The sequence below is a fragment of the Notolepis coatsorum genome, assembly GCF_963971535.1.
Source record: "Notolepis coatsorum genome assembly, chromosome: 2".
Classification (NCBI taxonomy): Eukaryota; Metazoa; Chordata; class Actinopteri; order Aulopiformes; family Paralepididae; genus Notolepis; species Notolepis coatsorum.
In genome coordinates, this window is record NC_140166.1 from 166,809,300 (window position 1) to 166,827,686 (window position 18,387).

The following is an 18,387-nucleotide window of genomic DNA, read 5'->3' on the forward strand; positions in this document are numbered from 1 at the left end:
GATTCTCAAGCAAAAAACAAATAATAATACAAATCAAAATAAATAAATCGATACTTGGTGCCACTGTATCGATAAAATCTGTACGCAAAATATCACGATATATAGATTTCTCCTCACACCCCAAGTGTATCAGAACCTTATTAAGAGGTTATTGACCTCAAAACTCTCACATTTAGCGAACTGAAATGTTATATCCTGGGAAATGTGCAAAATCACAGTTTTCCACATTTACCATACCTTGACATTTTCTTTTGCGTTTTTACCTGTGGTGTAGACCTGAGGTGTGTTGACGTGGTATCTCTACCCCAGCTGCTGTCCTATAAACAAGACATGGATATTTATAGACAAGTTCACATCTCATTCATGTCGTATTAGACATAGCATGAATGTCATTAGTGGCAATCACAAAGATAAAGGTAACCGATTCATTTTCAGTTATTAAAAACAGATGATCAGATTTAGTTTGAGATGTTGTCCTTATGCCAAAGCAACTCAGCACAGGAAGTCCTTCATTCCGACAGCCATCAGACTTTACAATGCATGACTGTGCCTCACTGCATCACTGAGCACAGGGTGACAGTTACCATCTTCCTGGACTTTTACTTTTAAAACAACAGATAATATAAAAAAAATTAAATCTTTAAAAAAATAAAAATTATGCAGTCAGGCCACTGAATTTAGAAGCAGACCAGGCCAGTGTTTCTAGTTGCAGCAGCGCAATAGTTAGATAACCTAGGTGGGGAACAACCAGGAGATCACTGCAACTCACACAAGTTAGAGAACTATCTCTCTCTCTCTCTTGCTCTCACACACACACAAAGGGAGCTGCATGTGATTGGTGGAGGTGGGACCCTTACAAAAAACTGTTGTTGCTAATCATTGACACATGCTAGCCTATAATAATCCCCCCCAGAAAAATCTACTTTGCATTTGATATATTGCAAATATATGCCATCACACACACTGGCATTTAAAGGGTTAGAATTATAAAATTAATATGTGGTGTTATGATCAGGGCTGAAGTTGAATAAAAGATTGTATTTTTTTCAATCTGAGATTACAAAAAAAACAGAAAATCCATCAAAATCAGTGTTGTTGCTAATCATACATATGCCTGTTTTTTAACAATAATTTGTGATGCCATCACAAACACTGGCATTTAAATGGTACAAATAAAAAAAAATCCTGCACCAGAATGCAGGAAATGAAGTCTTTGTAACAAAAAAATTCCTGGTGGGGGACCCCCAGACCCCCTGCTTAAAAAGTGGCCTGACTGGGGCTATATTTTGCACTATATTTCCTGGCCTGAATGATTTCCCCAGTCCGGCCCTGGTTAAAAGCCTCCAATGCTTATTAGTGTGTGTGCGTTTGAACGTTTGCATGTTTCAACCATACATTTCCATTTATAAAAAAAATAATATATATACCGGTATATATATATATAAAAAACATTTACACTTTGGATGCCACGGACGACATAACACGTGTTATCAGACCGCCCCCTGAATGCCCAGCACGACAATTATCGTTTTATTTTTTTATTAGCGATCTGAATTCATATTTCATCATCAAACCAGCCCCATCAGGAGCTCAGATGTGAAAAAAGCGCCCCCTATCGTCTCCCAGATGGTAATGCACCCTTTTGGAATGGACTCAATGAAAATGGATGAGAAAAAAAAAGTCCGGAATCCACATTTTACTTCTCACGCATGTACCCCGAGCCGATCGGATTCATTGTGGAGCATCAGAACAGCGTGGAATATGTGTTTACAGTATGTAGCATTGGATCAATAAAAGGATCGATTTTTGGAATGGCGATCAGGAATTGGAATAATCTTTTTGGATACCATCTGATCTCAGGTAAGGAATCTATTTTACCAGTCTTAGGATAATCAGACCTGTTTTCACGGAGATATAAGCTTTTCCCCTATATGTGATATGGCTGTTTGGCTGTGCGAGCGATCAGGAAATATATCAGATCAGATATCAGAGTGCCTATATAGCGTGCATACGTACACATATACTATCGATAATCTAGCGTTTATTTGAAAACGATTCATAAATAGGCCGAAAAATTTGAATGTTTTTTGTGTATTCTAGAATATTCCTTTTATTATGGAATATTTTTATTTCCCTTGAAAACGAGGACTTTTCAAGATGCTATAAAACGGAAATGAACAGATAAAAAAACAATCCGCTTCGACAATGTTGACTGGAAAATGAGTCATTGATAAGCGACGGGCAGATTAGACACATATCCATAATTTAAAACATAGATTAGGCGATATTAATGCTAACATTGAAGTGGATGGTGGGCATTCAAGCACTAAATCGTGCGCCCCCTGCTGGGCACTGAAAGTGTTAACCACTAACCAGTGCCAATTTAACTATTTAAAAACAAATCTTTTTCCTCCTTTTTTTCGTTTTTCTCTCATCCCAATGTTAGTCGTTATGCCAATTCCCAATCCCCTTCCTGGTTGTTGCGCACTCTACCCCCTACCGTCGGTCCGGGAGGGCGGAGACTATCACATGCTTCCTCCGACACATGTGTACCCAGCCCACCGCTTCTTTTCACCTGGCAGCGCGGACTCTCACTGAGAGAGTGTAATGTGTGGAAGGTCACACTACCTTTCTTAGGCTGCGGTTACACTAGGGCCATTTTCGTTTTCAATTTTCAGTTTCAGTTTCGTTTTTCAGAACGCTACGTAATGGCAGGCAAGTTAGACATCGTTTTGTCTCCTGACCACAGAGTGATGTATATACATGTAGTACAATGCCAAAGCAGTAGGTGGCGATGTAGTTCAAACATGAAGGCCATTTTCAACCTATCAGAAAGGTTGAACGAGTCACTCCACATCCTGCTCAAAATCTCAGAAAAGCCACCATCTTTATACCTCGCATGAGCCATTTAGCTACATAGCATTTATTTTTCAGCAAGAAATAAAGTCCATTAAACAAAAACAGATACATTCACTGTGTTCTGCCTCATTTGTTGATGATTTGTTGATGAAACAAAACTAACATCAACACAATTGACCACCAAGAGCGGAGTTTAGTCTCACAAAAATATTGCAGATTTTGTTAGCTTACGTGCTAACGTGATTGGGATATGCCATTATAACAGTATAGCATTGTGGCTTGCAGCGGAGTAACGTTAATGCTAGCAGAATGAATGGATGGAAACTTTATTTAACAGATTGCAGAATGGGTACAATACAATACGGCTCAATACAAACAATTGTTAAGGGAATGCAGACAGTTGTAGTTTTGGACTGGGCTCCTTATAACAATAACTTGACAACACGTTGGTAACCACAGCTACTTGGGACAGCTCTGCTGTAAACACTGGAAATAACCGTGCAGGTCTCTACTGCGCATGGGCATTGGGCAGAACGGCTCCGTATCCGGCTGGCACAAATTACATGGCACCATTGTCGGCGAGTTTCCAAAACGAAAACACCCTTTCAGCGTTGCCGCTAGAAAAACGCATTTTCCTGCCAAAACTGTGTTTCTTTTTAACTTGGACATGCAAACATAATCATTCGAAAATAGAACGTTGCTGTTTTACACCAGTGTAACCATGGCCTTAGATCCTTCCCTTGCTGTGCAGGCGCCCCGACCGAACTGTAGGAGTCGCTGTTTACAACGACGGGTTTCCCACCCTCTAACACTGCCAATTGTGTTAGTATGGACGGTCGGCCAACCCGGAAGCACCACAGCTCCCACTGTCTCTGTGGTGGTAGACAGACGCTTAGTCCGCTGCACTACCCGGCCACCCGATTTTCAACTATTTGACAAGAACCTTAGGATGTGCAATGTCGAACCCACATATTATACAAAATAAAAAATAACTAAACCCTTAATTCTTTCCAAGACTGTAGTTTGGCCAACTTTACAACTGGATGCTGTGATGTGAAATGCCGTCCATGTTAGTTTACCTTGACATGTCAAATTCGATGGAGAAGTGCATTAAATAATTTTAATGCAAAAAAAGTGTCCTCTGTTCTTTCATTTCAGCATTGTCTATCGCAGAACACATTCCATTGTGCGCCGAGTGTATGCTTGGTTTCATTCCAGCCTTGCCTAAACACCAGCTGATGATTTCACTAATTGGCTCAACTCTTCAACTAACTAACCTGGTGCAATGTGTAGTTAAAATGAAAACTTGGCCGATGATGGAATGAGTTTGAGACCCCTATCCCTTGCAATAAAAAAAAGTTTTTACTTTGACTTTTTAGTACATTGGGTGCCAATCACGTGTTTTTACGTTCTGGGCCCCAACCGTTGAGTGCCAAACACGTATAAATACGTTTTTGGATCATTTGATCTTTTTACTTTGATCCCCGCTCTACACAGTTGCCCAGAACGATCTGCATCATTTAGGCACGTCCGACAATTTTGAACTGCATTCTGATCGACCATCACCAGGTGGCAGTATCGTACCGTGTCTGAACTGCATTGGGCTCTGGTCTGATAGCCAGATCACTTTCAGTTTCTCCTCGCGAGTGGCCACTCCTTCTCCCGGGACAGGAATTCACAGTCCTCGCCTCTGGATTGCGTTGCATGAGCGTATTTGACTATCGAAACGTGTATAGACATATACACTGGTACTCGCGATGGTGATGCGATTACTTGGAATTATTTGGAATTATACTTTTGGAATACCTTCTGGCTAAGGTAAGCTACATTCTATGTCTATTTTACCTGATCTGAAACGTGTTTTTCTAACAATCACAGTTCTGTGTTTCAACGGACGGAAAGCATGCTCGGCAAACGCGATCATAGTTTTGAGTTAAAAAACGATTCCCCCCCCCCCTTGATGGTTTTGTGATGATACATATATATACATATCATATACCTTTGATATGGGAGTATTCAGGGTTTCAGGGGATCAGCCAGAACGGTTTGGGCTTATTGCACATAACATGTTTTATCTCGCAATCTATGAAAAAACTGTATTATCTTGGTAATGCGTGATGTTTAGCGTGTAATAAACTACAAACTACAGCGTGTGGAAACAAACTATTATTCCCATGCTGGACTACAAGTAATGTTTGTCGAAATGGGCCACACCATGTCCTCTACAGCTATAATACAGAACACAAACACAGCTTCGCAAACATAGTGCAGCAACCAAGGAAACGACTAGAAAGCGGCATTCTAAAGGTAAATTAACCAAACAGCGTGGCACAGAAAGTGTTAAGCACATTTAAAAGTAGAAACTTTTTTACTTTTACTCAAGTGTGTTTTTAGCCAGATACTGACTTTTACTTGAGTATGATTTTGAGACGGTAACCATACTTTCACTTAAGTATAATTTCTGGGTACGTTTTACACCCCTGGTTGCAAGCCACAATTGCCCCTTTTCCACTGCATGGTACCTACTCGACTCTACTCTACTCTACTCTGCCTTTTCGGTTTTCCATTGCCAAAATTTGCGGATGGTACCTGGTACCGGGTACTTTTTTAGTACCGGCTTTCTCGAGGTTCCAAGCAGGTAGAAGTGGTACCAAAAAAGTAACGTGAAACACTGCAGACCACTGATTGGTCAGAAGAGAGAAGCGTCACACGTTGGAGCGTCTGCACAAAAACAGAAACCCGCCATCTTTAATGCTTCGCGTAGGATTCATTATTAACAAGTGCAATAAACAAAAAAAGATACATTCACTGTGTATTCTGCCTAATTTATTGATGAAATAAAACCAACATCAACACAATTTACCACAGAGCGGAGAGTTTACTCTCACAAAAAGATTGCTGATTTGTTAGCTTATGTGATTGCGTTTTACCGTTAGCATTGCGGCTAGCGTACATAGCGTGCACAGATCAATATAACTCGCTATTTATTGTTTGTACTAGTAGTAGAATACACACAACGTGAGGTAATAATCATCATCCATTTTAAACCGGTTATTACCTAATGCTAACGTTAGTAGAATAGACACGAGAGCAGGGTTTCCGTTAGAAAAAATTGTTGCCGGTCTCCGTGACCTGCAAGATTTCAATCTACCGGACAAATGAGATTAATTCCGGTCATAGTTTATTGAGCTTTAAAACAATTGATAGGCAGGCTATATAAAGAATGTCATGTAGATTTATAATATTATTACTTAAAACTAGACTACTTTTGCGTATACAGTCATTAATATATTCCAAATAAAATAAGTCCCTCGATACTCCGTGCTGCTGCTGACTTGAAATAAAATAGACCGTGTATGTGGGCAGTCGGTCCGACACTAAACAGCAGTCTGTTATAATCACATTTTTATGAGCTAACAAATTCCGTTATATTGGACATTTGTATTAATTATATCAAGCGAAGAACTGAGAAATTTGGCAGAGAGACGGCAACATTATCGTGGGTTTGCGTGATGTATATCTCCACCTCCCAACGACTTGGTGCTGGTCATAATGTCCGGTGAAAACAACTCCCTCCAAGCACAACTTGACCACCCGAACCGTACCAAAACAGGCCAAAATTAAATAGCCCATGCGACGAACGATTCATTACATTCGTTTCATCGTTGCTCCACCAAGCAGCCGGTCCAACAATATCAGCGCGAGCCGGCCGCAGTTAGTTTGCAAGAAGCATCCAGCTGCAGACCCGCAGAGCAGCTTTCCAGGTCTGGGGACCGCACTGTGCCAGCAAAGCTGGTGGGTTCTGTGGGTCTGCAGCTGCATGCCTTCCGCAAATCCAGCAGCAAGCTCTCACTGACACAGCGTCGTCATTACCAGACCGGCTGCTTGGCGATGCAACGACAACAAACGCAATGATTGTTTCGTTCATCGCATAGGCCACCCAACTCCAGCCCATCCAAATACAATTCAAATAATCAAACTGTGCCCAGAGGGAACTATTTTCACCGGACACTATGACCGGAGATTAAATTTGTCGGACTTCAACAGATTTTGCCAGTCAAATACCGGTAATTACCGGCTAACGGAAACGCTGCACGAGAGGTAACGTTAACGCTAGTAGAATAGACATGAGAGGTAACGTTAACGTTAGTAGAATAGACACAAGAGGTAACGTTAACGTTAGCAGAATAGACACACCGAGAGTCTGGTTAATGTTGTTATTGATTGATTGATTGATTGATTGAAAACTGTGTTTACTCTGGCTTGCTCCAAAGCCTCATGGACATAGCTATGCTCACGGAGCTCTCATGCTGTACGCCAGCGGCCCTGCCTCCCCACACGGAGACAAACAGAGTACTACCTGCAGTGGAAAAGGAACGAAGTACCAGGTACCTAAAGCGAGTAGAGTAGAGTAGGGTCGAGTCGAGTAGGTACTATGCAATGGAAAAGAGCCAATACTGTAGCATAATTTAAAGGTGCAATAGATAATATTATTTTGTAGAGTAATAATTTAAACATTTTAATAATACATCCACAGAGCTTTTAAAAGGTACGGATTAAAAGTATTTCCCCCCCAAAATGATTGATTAACTCAATCGATGCCAACCACGTTCATATACGTGTTTGGCGGACGACCGTTGAACGCCAACCACGTATATATACGTTATTAGATCGTTTTTCCTTTCCGATTTTAATATCCGATTCAATGTCAGGGACCAGTATGTTGCCGGTAGAAGGCATACTGCGACGACAAGGGTGCAGTACCGGCCATATCCTCCCAGGCGGCGGTATCGAGCACCCTTTTAACACTTTCCCGGCCACTTGGATGTGTCTAATATCACTCTAGACGGCCAGCATATCAAAACAGACTTGCATAGTTCGTGAGGCTGTTTGTAGAGCTAAATCTATACTTCATAGTATTGCTATCTGTCCATTCTCATTGTCAATTGAGACCATAAACCATCCCTTCAAAATGGCTTAAAGAAAAAAAAATTTCATCAATACGTTCTCATTTTATAGCGTCTTGAATATAAGCATTATAAGGGATTTGGTCTAGTATATTTCCTGGAAGGCTGGATAAAGGGCTAATAGCTACTAACGTTATATCCAATGGCATTTCGGTTATACAGAAGCTACAGTTAAAACTCAAAGTGCATATGATCCGTACGATCCTCAACCATGAATGCATGAAAGGGGGGGGGTGGTGGGGGGGGACGTCGTTTCTGATTGATTACCAATAACCGTGTTGGCCTCAGTAGCCACATTCATTGATCGGCTGGTTGAGTATGATAACAAGGCCTGATCAGCGTGTAATTTACGGTTGGATCCCCCAGACCATTTCCCAGTTATCGATTGCCATTTGGTAGATCGATATGTCCATTGGCTGATGATAAATTCCTTTACTGCACACTGAAATCCGCGATCCAAAACTGCACATCCAGAATCCAGCTAACTGGAAACTCCATTGAAAGTAAAAAAAAAAGAAGGCACCGTTCTGCCACAGGGCACACTGCATTATGGCGAAAGCGCCCCTAAGAGGATCTGGCCGGTAATGCACTTTTTCGAATTCAAAGAGTAGGGTACATCTGCAGTGCCGCTCGGCGACCTTGAATAGGTTATTAAAATGGAATAAAAGCCAAAACAACCTTGCCACGGACATGTCCGCTGTTGGTCCTCAACCGGTGGATTCGAAACACGGATATATACGTTGTTGGGCGGGAATGTGTTAAACATTGTATCTTGGCCTGTGGGTCGATCTAATGGGTCCGGGTCGTTTTTAATTTTTTTTGCACAAGCTCAGCGTTTATAACGGTCGGTAGATTATGTTGGCGACACGATGGACATCAATACTTGGAATGGCGATCAGATAATTGGAATATTCTTTTTGGGGTACATCCTAGTCAAGGTAAGGGCTATATGATATCAACCGTGTGTGTGTAACGTTAGTCCACAACGTATGCCGTTGGTGGCGATCAAAGCATCAAAAAACGATAATACCTATGATATAGATTTGATATGAGACTAATAGCGGGTCCAGACCAATCTAAAACCATACTCATATTCACCACGGTATAAAACGGGAATGTATGGATGAAAAAATTATTTCTTTTTCACATATTGAACGATAGATACTCAATGTCAAATGGGCCATAGTATAGTTATAGCTCTACAAACAAGATGACTCACTCCTATCGTTTAAAGCATGGCAGTGGCTAATCAGGGCCAAGGCTAATCCCCGGCAGTCAATGAGTTAATGAAATCCAAAATGAATGTTGTTGTTTACATGTTGCATGCATGTATCCCCTTCCCTACTTCCCATTTCCCCACGTTCAAACGCACACACACTAATAAGCATTGGAGGCTTTTAACCAGGGCCGGACTGGGGAAATCATTCAGGCCAGGAAATATAGTGCAAAATATAGCCCCAGTCAGGCCACTTTTTAAGCAGGGGGTCTTGGGGGTCCCCCACCAGGACATTTCTTGTTACAAAGACTTAATTTCCTGCATTCTGGTGCAGGCATTTCTTTATTTGTACCCTTTAAATGCCAGTGTTTGTGATGGCATCACAAATTATTGTTAAAAAACAGGCTAGCATATGTATGATTAGCAACAACACTGATTTTGATGGATTTTCAGTTTTTTTGTAATGTCAGATTGAAAATAATACAATCTTTTATTCAACTTCAGCCCTGATCATAACACCACATATTCATTTTATAATTCTAACCCTTTAAATGCCAGTGTGTGTGATGGCATATATTTGCAATATATCAAATGCAAAGTAGATTTTTCTGGGGGAGATTATTACAAGCTAGCATGTGTCAATGATTAGCAACAACAGTTTTTTGTAAGGGTCCCGCCTCCACCAATCACATGCAGCTCCTTTTGTGTGTGTGTGTGAGAGCAAGAGAGAGAGAGAGAGAGAGAGAGAGAGAGATAGTTCTCCAACTTGTGTGAGTTGCAGTGATCTCCTGGTTGTTCCCCACCTAGGTTATCTAACTATTGCGCTGCTGCAACTAGAAACACTCTCCTGGCCTGCTTCTAAGTTCAGTGGCCTGACTGCAAAATAAAAAAAAAATAAAAAGAAAATTGGAAATCGGACCCTCCTGTGGGTCGCCACCCCGTCTTTGGGAACCCCTGATCTATAGCACCTGCAAAAGATAACCATAAATATTTTCCTCTGCAACAGTCTGAATCCTATAGACTCGAGGACGGTACACCCCAGACAAACCACACCACAAAGAAAGTCGGGCGGCTAAGTGGCGCAGTGGGCAAGGCGCTCGCCACTAACGCAGGAGATGCTGGGTTCGAGCCCAGCTCTCTGCGTTGCTTCCGGCTTGGCTGGTCGTTCATACTAATACAATTGGCAGTATTAGGGGGTGGGAAAGCCGGTGGGTGGGGATCAGACGTTGTGGACAGCGACTCCTACAGGTCGGTTGGTGCGCCTGTACAGCAGAATCAGGAAGCAACGGGGGCAGCGTGAGCCTCCCACGCGTTACTCCTCGCCACTGAGAGATCGCGCTGTACAGGTGAAAAGATGCGACAGCTGCCTCCTCGTGTACCGTCCGGAGGGGACACGTGATGCAAGGCTTGGTCCACATTGCAGCCGACCAGTGGAAGGCATGGTCTAACAACGTTCGAGACAGGGGAGGGTAGAATTGGATATACGAAATTGGGATGGGAGAAAAATAGAAAATGGGGAGAAAAAGTAGATCACAAAAAGAAAAAAGAAAAAAAGTCAATGTGTAATATGTGTACTTGATGTCATTATCACATTGGCGGCCACTGGGATGAGTCTAATATCACTAGAGACGACCAGCATTTGTAAACAGACTTGGGGCTGTTTGTAGAGCTAAATCTATACTTTATAGTATTGCTATCTGTCCATTCTCATTGTCAATTGAGTCCATAAACCGTCCCTTCAAAATGGCTTAAAGGAAAAAAAAATTCATCAATACGTTCTCATTTTATAACGCCGTGAATATAAGCATTATACGGCATTTGGCATCTAGTATATTTCCTGGAAGGCTAGATAAAGGGCTAATAGCTACTAACGTTATATCCAATGGCATTTCCGTTATACATAAGCTACAGTTAAAACTCAAACTGCATATGATCGGCACGATCCTCAAGCATGTATGCATGAAAGGGGGGGGGCGGGGGACGTTGTTTCTTATTATTGATGACCAATAACCGTGTTCGTCTAAGTAGCCACATACGCTGATCGTATCGTATCGTATCATATGTAATCGATCGGGCAGTAATTTACGTGAAAAAGATCTTACCATGAGCCGGTTGGATCCCCCCGAGCATTTCCCCGCGATCCAAAACGTATTCCGTGCAACAGACAATAGCTATCGCTTCAGGTGAGTAGAAAACTACATTAGAGATAAAATAAAAAAAAGACAACTTCGGCCACAGGGAACACTGCATTATCGCGATAGCGCCCCTAAGAGGATCTGGCCGGTAATGCACTTTCTCGAATTCAAAGAGTAGGGTACATCTGCAGTGCAGCTCTGCGACCTTGAATAGGTTATTAAAATGGAATAAAAGCCAAAACAACTTGCCACGGATATATCCGTCCTCTTCAGTCCATTAAGCATGGATTCGAAAGCCGGATATATCCGTGCTTGGGCGCCATTGTGTTAATTATACCATTTTTATAAACATAAACTCAGTCGCATGCTCACCTGCTTTCCTTGAAAAGGGATTGATTCCAGCAGATGACGGCGGCTGAGATGGAAAGGAGGAGCCCATGATGGGTGGGGGAGGGGGGCAGAACCCAGAAGTGAGCGGTGGCTTCTGAGAAAACAAACAAACAAACATTATGTTTACATCACACAAGACAGAATGATAAAAAGAGAAGGGTACAGGTACAGCTGAAGGGTACAGATCAAGGATTCTTACTGTGGCAGCTGGGCTTGCAGCCTCTGAATGCTCACTTTGGTCATCTGTGGGTTTGGATTTGAACCAGCCGCTAAACCACCCCGCTTTGGTGTTCTGAATAAACAACAGCAAAGAGGAACACAGATATACACATTACATACCAACAGAAAGATTAATTTAAGAGACAAGTGCAGTGCCTGTTTGGAGTGCGTGTCTATTCGGATGGGGCCAATTGCTTGGCTACCGGGTATTGCTGCTTGCAGCGTTGCTGAGGGGCGTGCCAGTTCGGAGCGCATGGCCAATCAGAACGTGCGCACGTCCGGAAGTGCCACTTACAGCATCGTGGAGACCCGCGGTATTTGAGAACCACTCATCCAATCGACTTCACACTCAACACTGCACTCCCTTGCGTGCTCAGCAATACACCAGCCAAACCTAAAGTGCGTGGTTATAGCCATAGATCAGGGGTCTCAAACTCGCGGCCCGCGATATTTTGCGGCTCCCTACTGGACATCAAAGTGTAGTGTTAATGCGGCCCGTGCACTACTGTTTGCAGAGTCGTTGCGCGAGAGTTGGAAGTTTTATTTATTTGATCACTTGTAGGCTACCATAGCGCAGGCTCATGACAGCAACGTTATGTTAGTGACTTGGTTGAAACGTGATTCCGGAGTGATATGATATCAAGTAAAGTGGAAGCAAATGCATCCTCGCTATCTCTCTCCTCTGCGAGCAGTGCTGCGCGCTGTCCGCCTGCACTGCCACCGTCTGTCTGTGTACGAGTCTGGTCCAATCACATACGCGTCCCGTCAGCGTTTTTCCCCCTCACCCACAGTCTGCGAATCAGAGGCAGAGTAGGGGAGTAGGGCGGGTCTTCACGGACTGCATGTCGTCTCTCTCTTTCAGTTCAAGACGGAGCAGAGTTGACACTTGACAGCGCATCTACAGTAAACTCACTCCCAGTTTTATCTCTGTGAGATAAATGTAGCTATTAGCCTATTTTCGCCAGCAGGCAGCCAGCAGAAAAATATGGCATTTTCAAAGATGGTCAGTAAAAGAAAAGTCGACTGCAATTCAAAGGTGAATGGACGGAAAAAGTCCCAGCCAGGGGCGTAGCTGGAGATTCTGGGCCCCATGAAAGAATCAATTTGTGGGCCCCCAATCTATTAAAAAATGTGGGGCCCCCAATCTATAAAAAAAATTTGGGGCATTTATTTATTGATGAAAACGCATAATATGGTTTTTACCTATTTTTTTTATAAACAGCTTTGTGATAGAATAAAAAAAAATGCACAGTGCATTTCCATAGCTGTGGATGAGTCCACTGACACCACTGAGAAGCCTGAAGAACCGTTCATGTTCTGAAGAACTGTTCATGTTCTGAAATGTTATTGCTAAAGATTGAGAAGATTGGATCAGTTGTACTTTTTTTTTGAATACTTGAAACCCTTTTTTTGTGGAATATTTGATGCGGCCCAGCCTCACCCAGACTCTACCTCCAGCGGCCCCCAGGTAAATTGAGTTTGAGACCCCTGCCATAGATATATAAAGACTAGATGACTCACTCACGCTGCTGGCCAACGCAGACCGACGTTGCCACATGGCGGCTATCTTGCTTCGAGGTAGCACGCCCACTCATAACATGAATGTCTATAGTGCATGTACTATTGAAATAACCATAGCTTGCTACATTTTCAACCGTTTGGTTTGTTAAAAAATAAATAAACCAAACCGTTTGTAAATCCGTCAAGATTTCAGCGAGTTAAGAGTATTTTTGTTTGTGCAGATCACTCACCTTAAACACTTTGAGTGCCAATGACGAGATTTCTGGTTATTTAATCGTTATTTCTTTTATTAGCGATATCCATTCATTTTTCATCCATCCAGCCTGACGTTATCATTGGGAATGGCTCTGGGCTCGAAAAGGGCAAATACCGCCCCCTATCATCTCCCGGATGGTAATGCACATCATTGGATTGGATTGAGTGAAAAAGTGCACCAGAAAAAAACTCCGGTCCAGGGTTTCCCCATCTCTGGCAAGCAGTGTCTGTTACCACATTCACTGGGGAGGCTCCGAGCAGCTTTTGATTATGTGTTTCGGACTATAACGTTGGATCAATAAACGCGATCAATATTTGGAATGGCGATCAGGAATTGGATTAATCTTTTTGCAGAACATCTGATGTGAGGTAAGGACTCTATTTTACCAGTATTGGGTTAATCAGATGTTTTTTTCATAGCGATCACAACGTGTCTGTGTGTGTGTGTGCGTGTATGACGTTAGCGCTGACCAGGTCATGGATAATAGATTTGTCAGCCCGCTTCTCTAGCGTGCATAAGTACACATAATACTATCAATAATCTAGCGTTTATTTGAAAACGATTAATAAATCAGCCGAAAAATTACAACATGTTTTGTGTATTCCACTATAAATTACTAGAACTCTCCGAAACTATAGTCATATTCAAAACGGTATAAAATGGAAATGTACCAATGAAAAAACAATCCGTTTCGTACATGTTGACTGCAAGCAAGTCATTGATAAGCGAGGGGTGTTTTAGACCCATAGCCATAATTTAAGATATAGTTTAAGCGTTCGCAAATATCCCCGACCTCCCATTGACTAAAGTGCTGGCACTCAAGGGGTTATCTGGGCAAAGGGGCGTGGCACCCAATGTGTTAAAGCAGTAGTCCACTGAAGCAAGATGGCCACCGGTGAACTACGCGGGAGACTCCGCCTTGCGCCATCTAGTCTTTATATATATATATATCTATGGTTATAGCTAGGGCTGAGAGCTTTTTTTGGCAATCGAAGCTTCGGGGCCGAGCTTCGATTTTAATTCGAAGCTTCGAGAATCTTTTTTTTATTATAATTTTTTTTTTCTTATGTTGTGGGACAATACAGCACTTTGGTAAACTTTGTTGTTTTTAAATGTGCTCTATAAATAAAGTGGATTGGATTAATTAATTAAGTAGCCCCTTTCGTGACTGTGATGCAGCCAACAAGGTTTCACTCGGCTGCGCTGCCTGGGTGCAGTGGGGCTGCTCTCACAGCCAATGACATGACATTACATAATTATGTTGCAACCTTCGTCTATCAAGCAAACAATTATATTATATTTAATTTATAATTTATAATTATATCAGACAATGCACCTACAAAAGCAGATGATTACAATTAAATTAGCCAACTTGGTAACACATTAGTCATAGCAGCATAGGCATAGCCTTATTAATGTTTTGTGTGGCGTCGCCGTCGTGTACAACGATACTTAAGTTTTTTAGGTGATTTGACAAAGTTGTTGTAGAGTTGTGATATGCCATTTCTGGCATATCTGGCACTCGGCTTTTTGGGCATTGTCTTTGCATATTTTAAAGTGTAACCACACGTCTGATGACTTCTTCGTCGACATGTCTGCTGCACATGTCCTTGTTGTTTTCAACACAGATAATCTCCACATGCTTGTTGTAGAGAGGTGGAGTCGAGGCGCCGCTTACTTTCGTTTCATTGGAATGGAGGCGCAAGATTTTGGAGGGGGAAAACAAATGTTGTTTTTTAATTTTTTTACTTCGATTTTTTTTTTTTTATGTTCGAAGCTTGTGCCATCAAACGAAGCTTCGAAGCTTCGAAGTATTTAAGACAGCCCTAGTTATAGCACCACCATCTGGCCAAATGGCAACAAATTCGACACTGCACTCCCCTGGGTTCTCAGCAATACACCCACCGAAGGTGAAGTTGATCGTATGAGCAGTTCTCGAGATATGTGGGGGACAGACACACACTATAACGCCACCATCTGGCCAAATGGCAACAAATTCGACACTGGACTCCCCTGGGTCCTCAGCAAAACACCCGCAGAGCGTGAGACTGATGTGATTTGTGAAGGAAAACCGGACACGCAGGCATGCAAACAGACAGACAGAGATTCCTCCTTTTATTGGTGGACATGAAGAACATTTCAACTTTACGACCATGTACTCTACTCGCCTGTATTGGCTGGACGCTGGCTTCCACCCCCTGTGGGGGCATGTGTTGACTGTGTCCACCCTGACCGTAGGGGACCTCTGGCACATCGTTCAGCGGGATCCCCATCTCCATTGGCACAATAAGATAAAAACATCACACCAAATAAGCAAACATCCGTTTGGAACCATTAATAAACAATATTAAGCCAATTGCAATGATTATCAGTGAACCTCATCTTTGCAATAACTTACTGTGCCAATGGCCATGTACATAATGAAATGCCTTAGCAAATCGGTGATTATGAGATGGAAATAGCAAAAGGCCCGGTTCATAACACTGTCAGGTGTGTGTCTTTATGATCACGTTTACATCATCATAAGAACGAACATTCGATCTCACACATGACACAGTGAATGAATGAATGAATGAATGACTTTTATTTATATAGCACCCTTCACAGCACGAATGCACAGGGTGCTTTACACCAACAGGGGTTCTCAACAGGGGTGCCGCGGCACCCTAGGGTGCCTCAGAGAGCTGCCAGGGGTGCCTTGAGATAAAAATAAATAAATAAAATTTTATTTTGTATTATTCTTTTTGGATTACAGAAAATTATCACTAAAGTGCTATCTGTTGCAGCTGCACTGTTTTCCATGAAAATACCATATTTGGATAAGTTTGACCATTTCTCAAAATCTGAAAATCATTATTTAATAAGACACAGAAAAGGATCACGAGTTACTCTGGATAAAAAAAAACTTTACAGACAACATTGAGACAAAGCTTCCTGACACATCTCCATCCAAACTCTTGGAAGAACTCATTGAAATCTCATCTGATACCACCTGGAGAGCTCGTTTCAGAGTGTAGTGCTGAGTACCAAGTATCTCATGATGCAGCAGTTAAGGTGTTGATACCATTCAGCACCACATATCTGTGTGAAGCTGGCTTTTCATCCATGACAGCTCTGAAAACAAAATATAGGGCCAAGTTGAGCCTTGAAGATGACATGCGTGTTGCCTTGTCAAAGATCTCCCCACGTATTGACCGTATTATTAGCCAGCAGCAGCAGACCTCGCATTGAGCTAGAAATGTCCACTGAGTGAACGAGTGCTTATTTTCTGTATTTATTTATATTTTTTGAGAAATGGTAACTTGGTGATCCTTTTCTGTGAAATGGTCACACTTATCCAAATTTGCTATTTTTATGGAGAACAGTGCAGCTGCAACAGATAGCACTTTAGTGATCCTTTTCTGTATTTAAAAAAAAATACATGATTTTTTTAGTTTTTGAGAAATGGTCACACTTATCCAAATACGTATGCTATTTTTATGGAAAAGAGTGCAGCTGCAACAGATAGCACTTTAGTGATAATTTTCTGTAATTTTATTTAAAGAAATATGCTATTTGATTTACTACTACAAGCAGTGTAATGTCAACAGTACTAAGCCATTTAGACCTGAAACACCTGTTAATAATGCATTATATAGCCTGCATATACACAAATGTGTTTCCCGGTTTCTTAAATAAACATTATTTTGAAAGCAAGCACTTTTGTCATCATTGTAGCAAAAAAGACAGGACCGGAAAAGTCTTTTATCGTATGTAGGGGTGGCTTCATTCATTAAGGCAACCTACTTGCGTTCAGCGTCCCACGTGACCACGCCTAGCACGCCCCCGCGGCAGCGGCAGAGGCGCGCAGGTTGCTGCGGCATTATGCATACGCAATCCCCCCTGTTTTAACATCGACGGTTAGCTCAACTCGTTCCTCAGCTTGCTGTGGAGCCTGCGGTCCAGTTGGTGACAAGTTCGAATCACTTACATTTTTTTTTTTTACGTTTAATTAATTTATCGCCTCTCTATATAAACGTCGCCGGTTAAGTTTAGGCATTCTTTCGGAGTTGGTTAAGGTTAGGGTTAAGTTTAGGCATTCTTTCGGAGTTGGTTATGGTTAGGGTTAAGTTTAGGCATTCTTTCGGAGTTGGTTAAGGTTAGGGTTAAGTTTAGGCATTCTTTTGGAGTTGGTTAAGGTTAGGGTTAAGTTTAGGCATTCTTTCGGAGTTGGTTAAAGGGGAACTCCAACATTTTGGGAAATTAGCTTATTTAACATCTTCCCTGGAGTTAGACAAGAAGATACATACCTTTTTTGTCTCTGTGCGTGCATTTTAGCTTTGGGAATAGACGCTCCGTTAGCATAGCTTAGCTTCATCACTGGAAGTGAGGCAGGACAGTAGCCTTACAGTGCCTTACAGTGTATTGCAAGGTCTGACATTGACCAAACTTGATATGCATGACCTTGGTGGGCTCTAGGTCAACTCCTGAAAAGGGGGTCAATGTCAGACCTTGCAATCAAAAGTTAGGGGGCGCACTGAAATTATGGCAAGGGTTATTAGCCCCCTAACTTTTGATTGCAAAGTCTGACATTGACCCCCCTTTCAGGAGTTGACCTAGAGCCCACCAAGGTCATGCATATCAAGTTTGGTCAATGTCAGACCTTGCAATACACTGTAAGGCACTGTAAGGCTACTGTCCTGCCTCACTTCCAGTGATGAAGCTAAGCTATGCTAACGGAGCGTCTATTCCCAAAGCTAAAATGCACGCACAGAGACAAAAAAGGTATGTATCTTCTTGTCTAACTCCAGGGAAGATGTTAAATAAGCTAATTTCCCAAAATGT

At 42.1% G+C, this 18,387-nt stretch overlaps 1 protein-coding gene across 1 annotated transcript in view; it reads right to left on the reverse strand.

Annotated features, from left to right (window-relative positions):
• Positions 1 to 300: 300 nt before the first annotated feature.
• Positions 301 to 18,387, reverse strand: part of sec16b (SEC16 homolog B, endoplasmic reticulum export factor) — a gene marked incomplete at both ends in the record, with an annotated part of 52,353 nt that continues 34,266 nt past the window's right edge. Inside the window, 3 exons of the mRNA XM_084308384.1 lie at positions 301 to 317; positions 11,550 to 11,661; positions 11,767 to 11,859. Of these exons, the coding sequence (XP_084164510.1) occupies positions 301 to 317; positions 11,550 to 11,661; positions 11,767 to 11,859 (222 nt within the window). The remainder of the gene's footprint in view (positions 318 to 11,549; positions 11,662 to 11,766; positions 11,860 to 18,387) is intronic.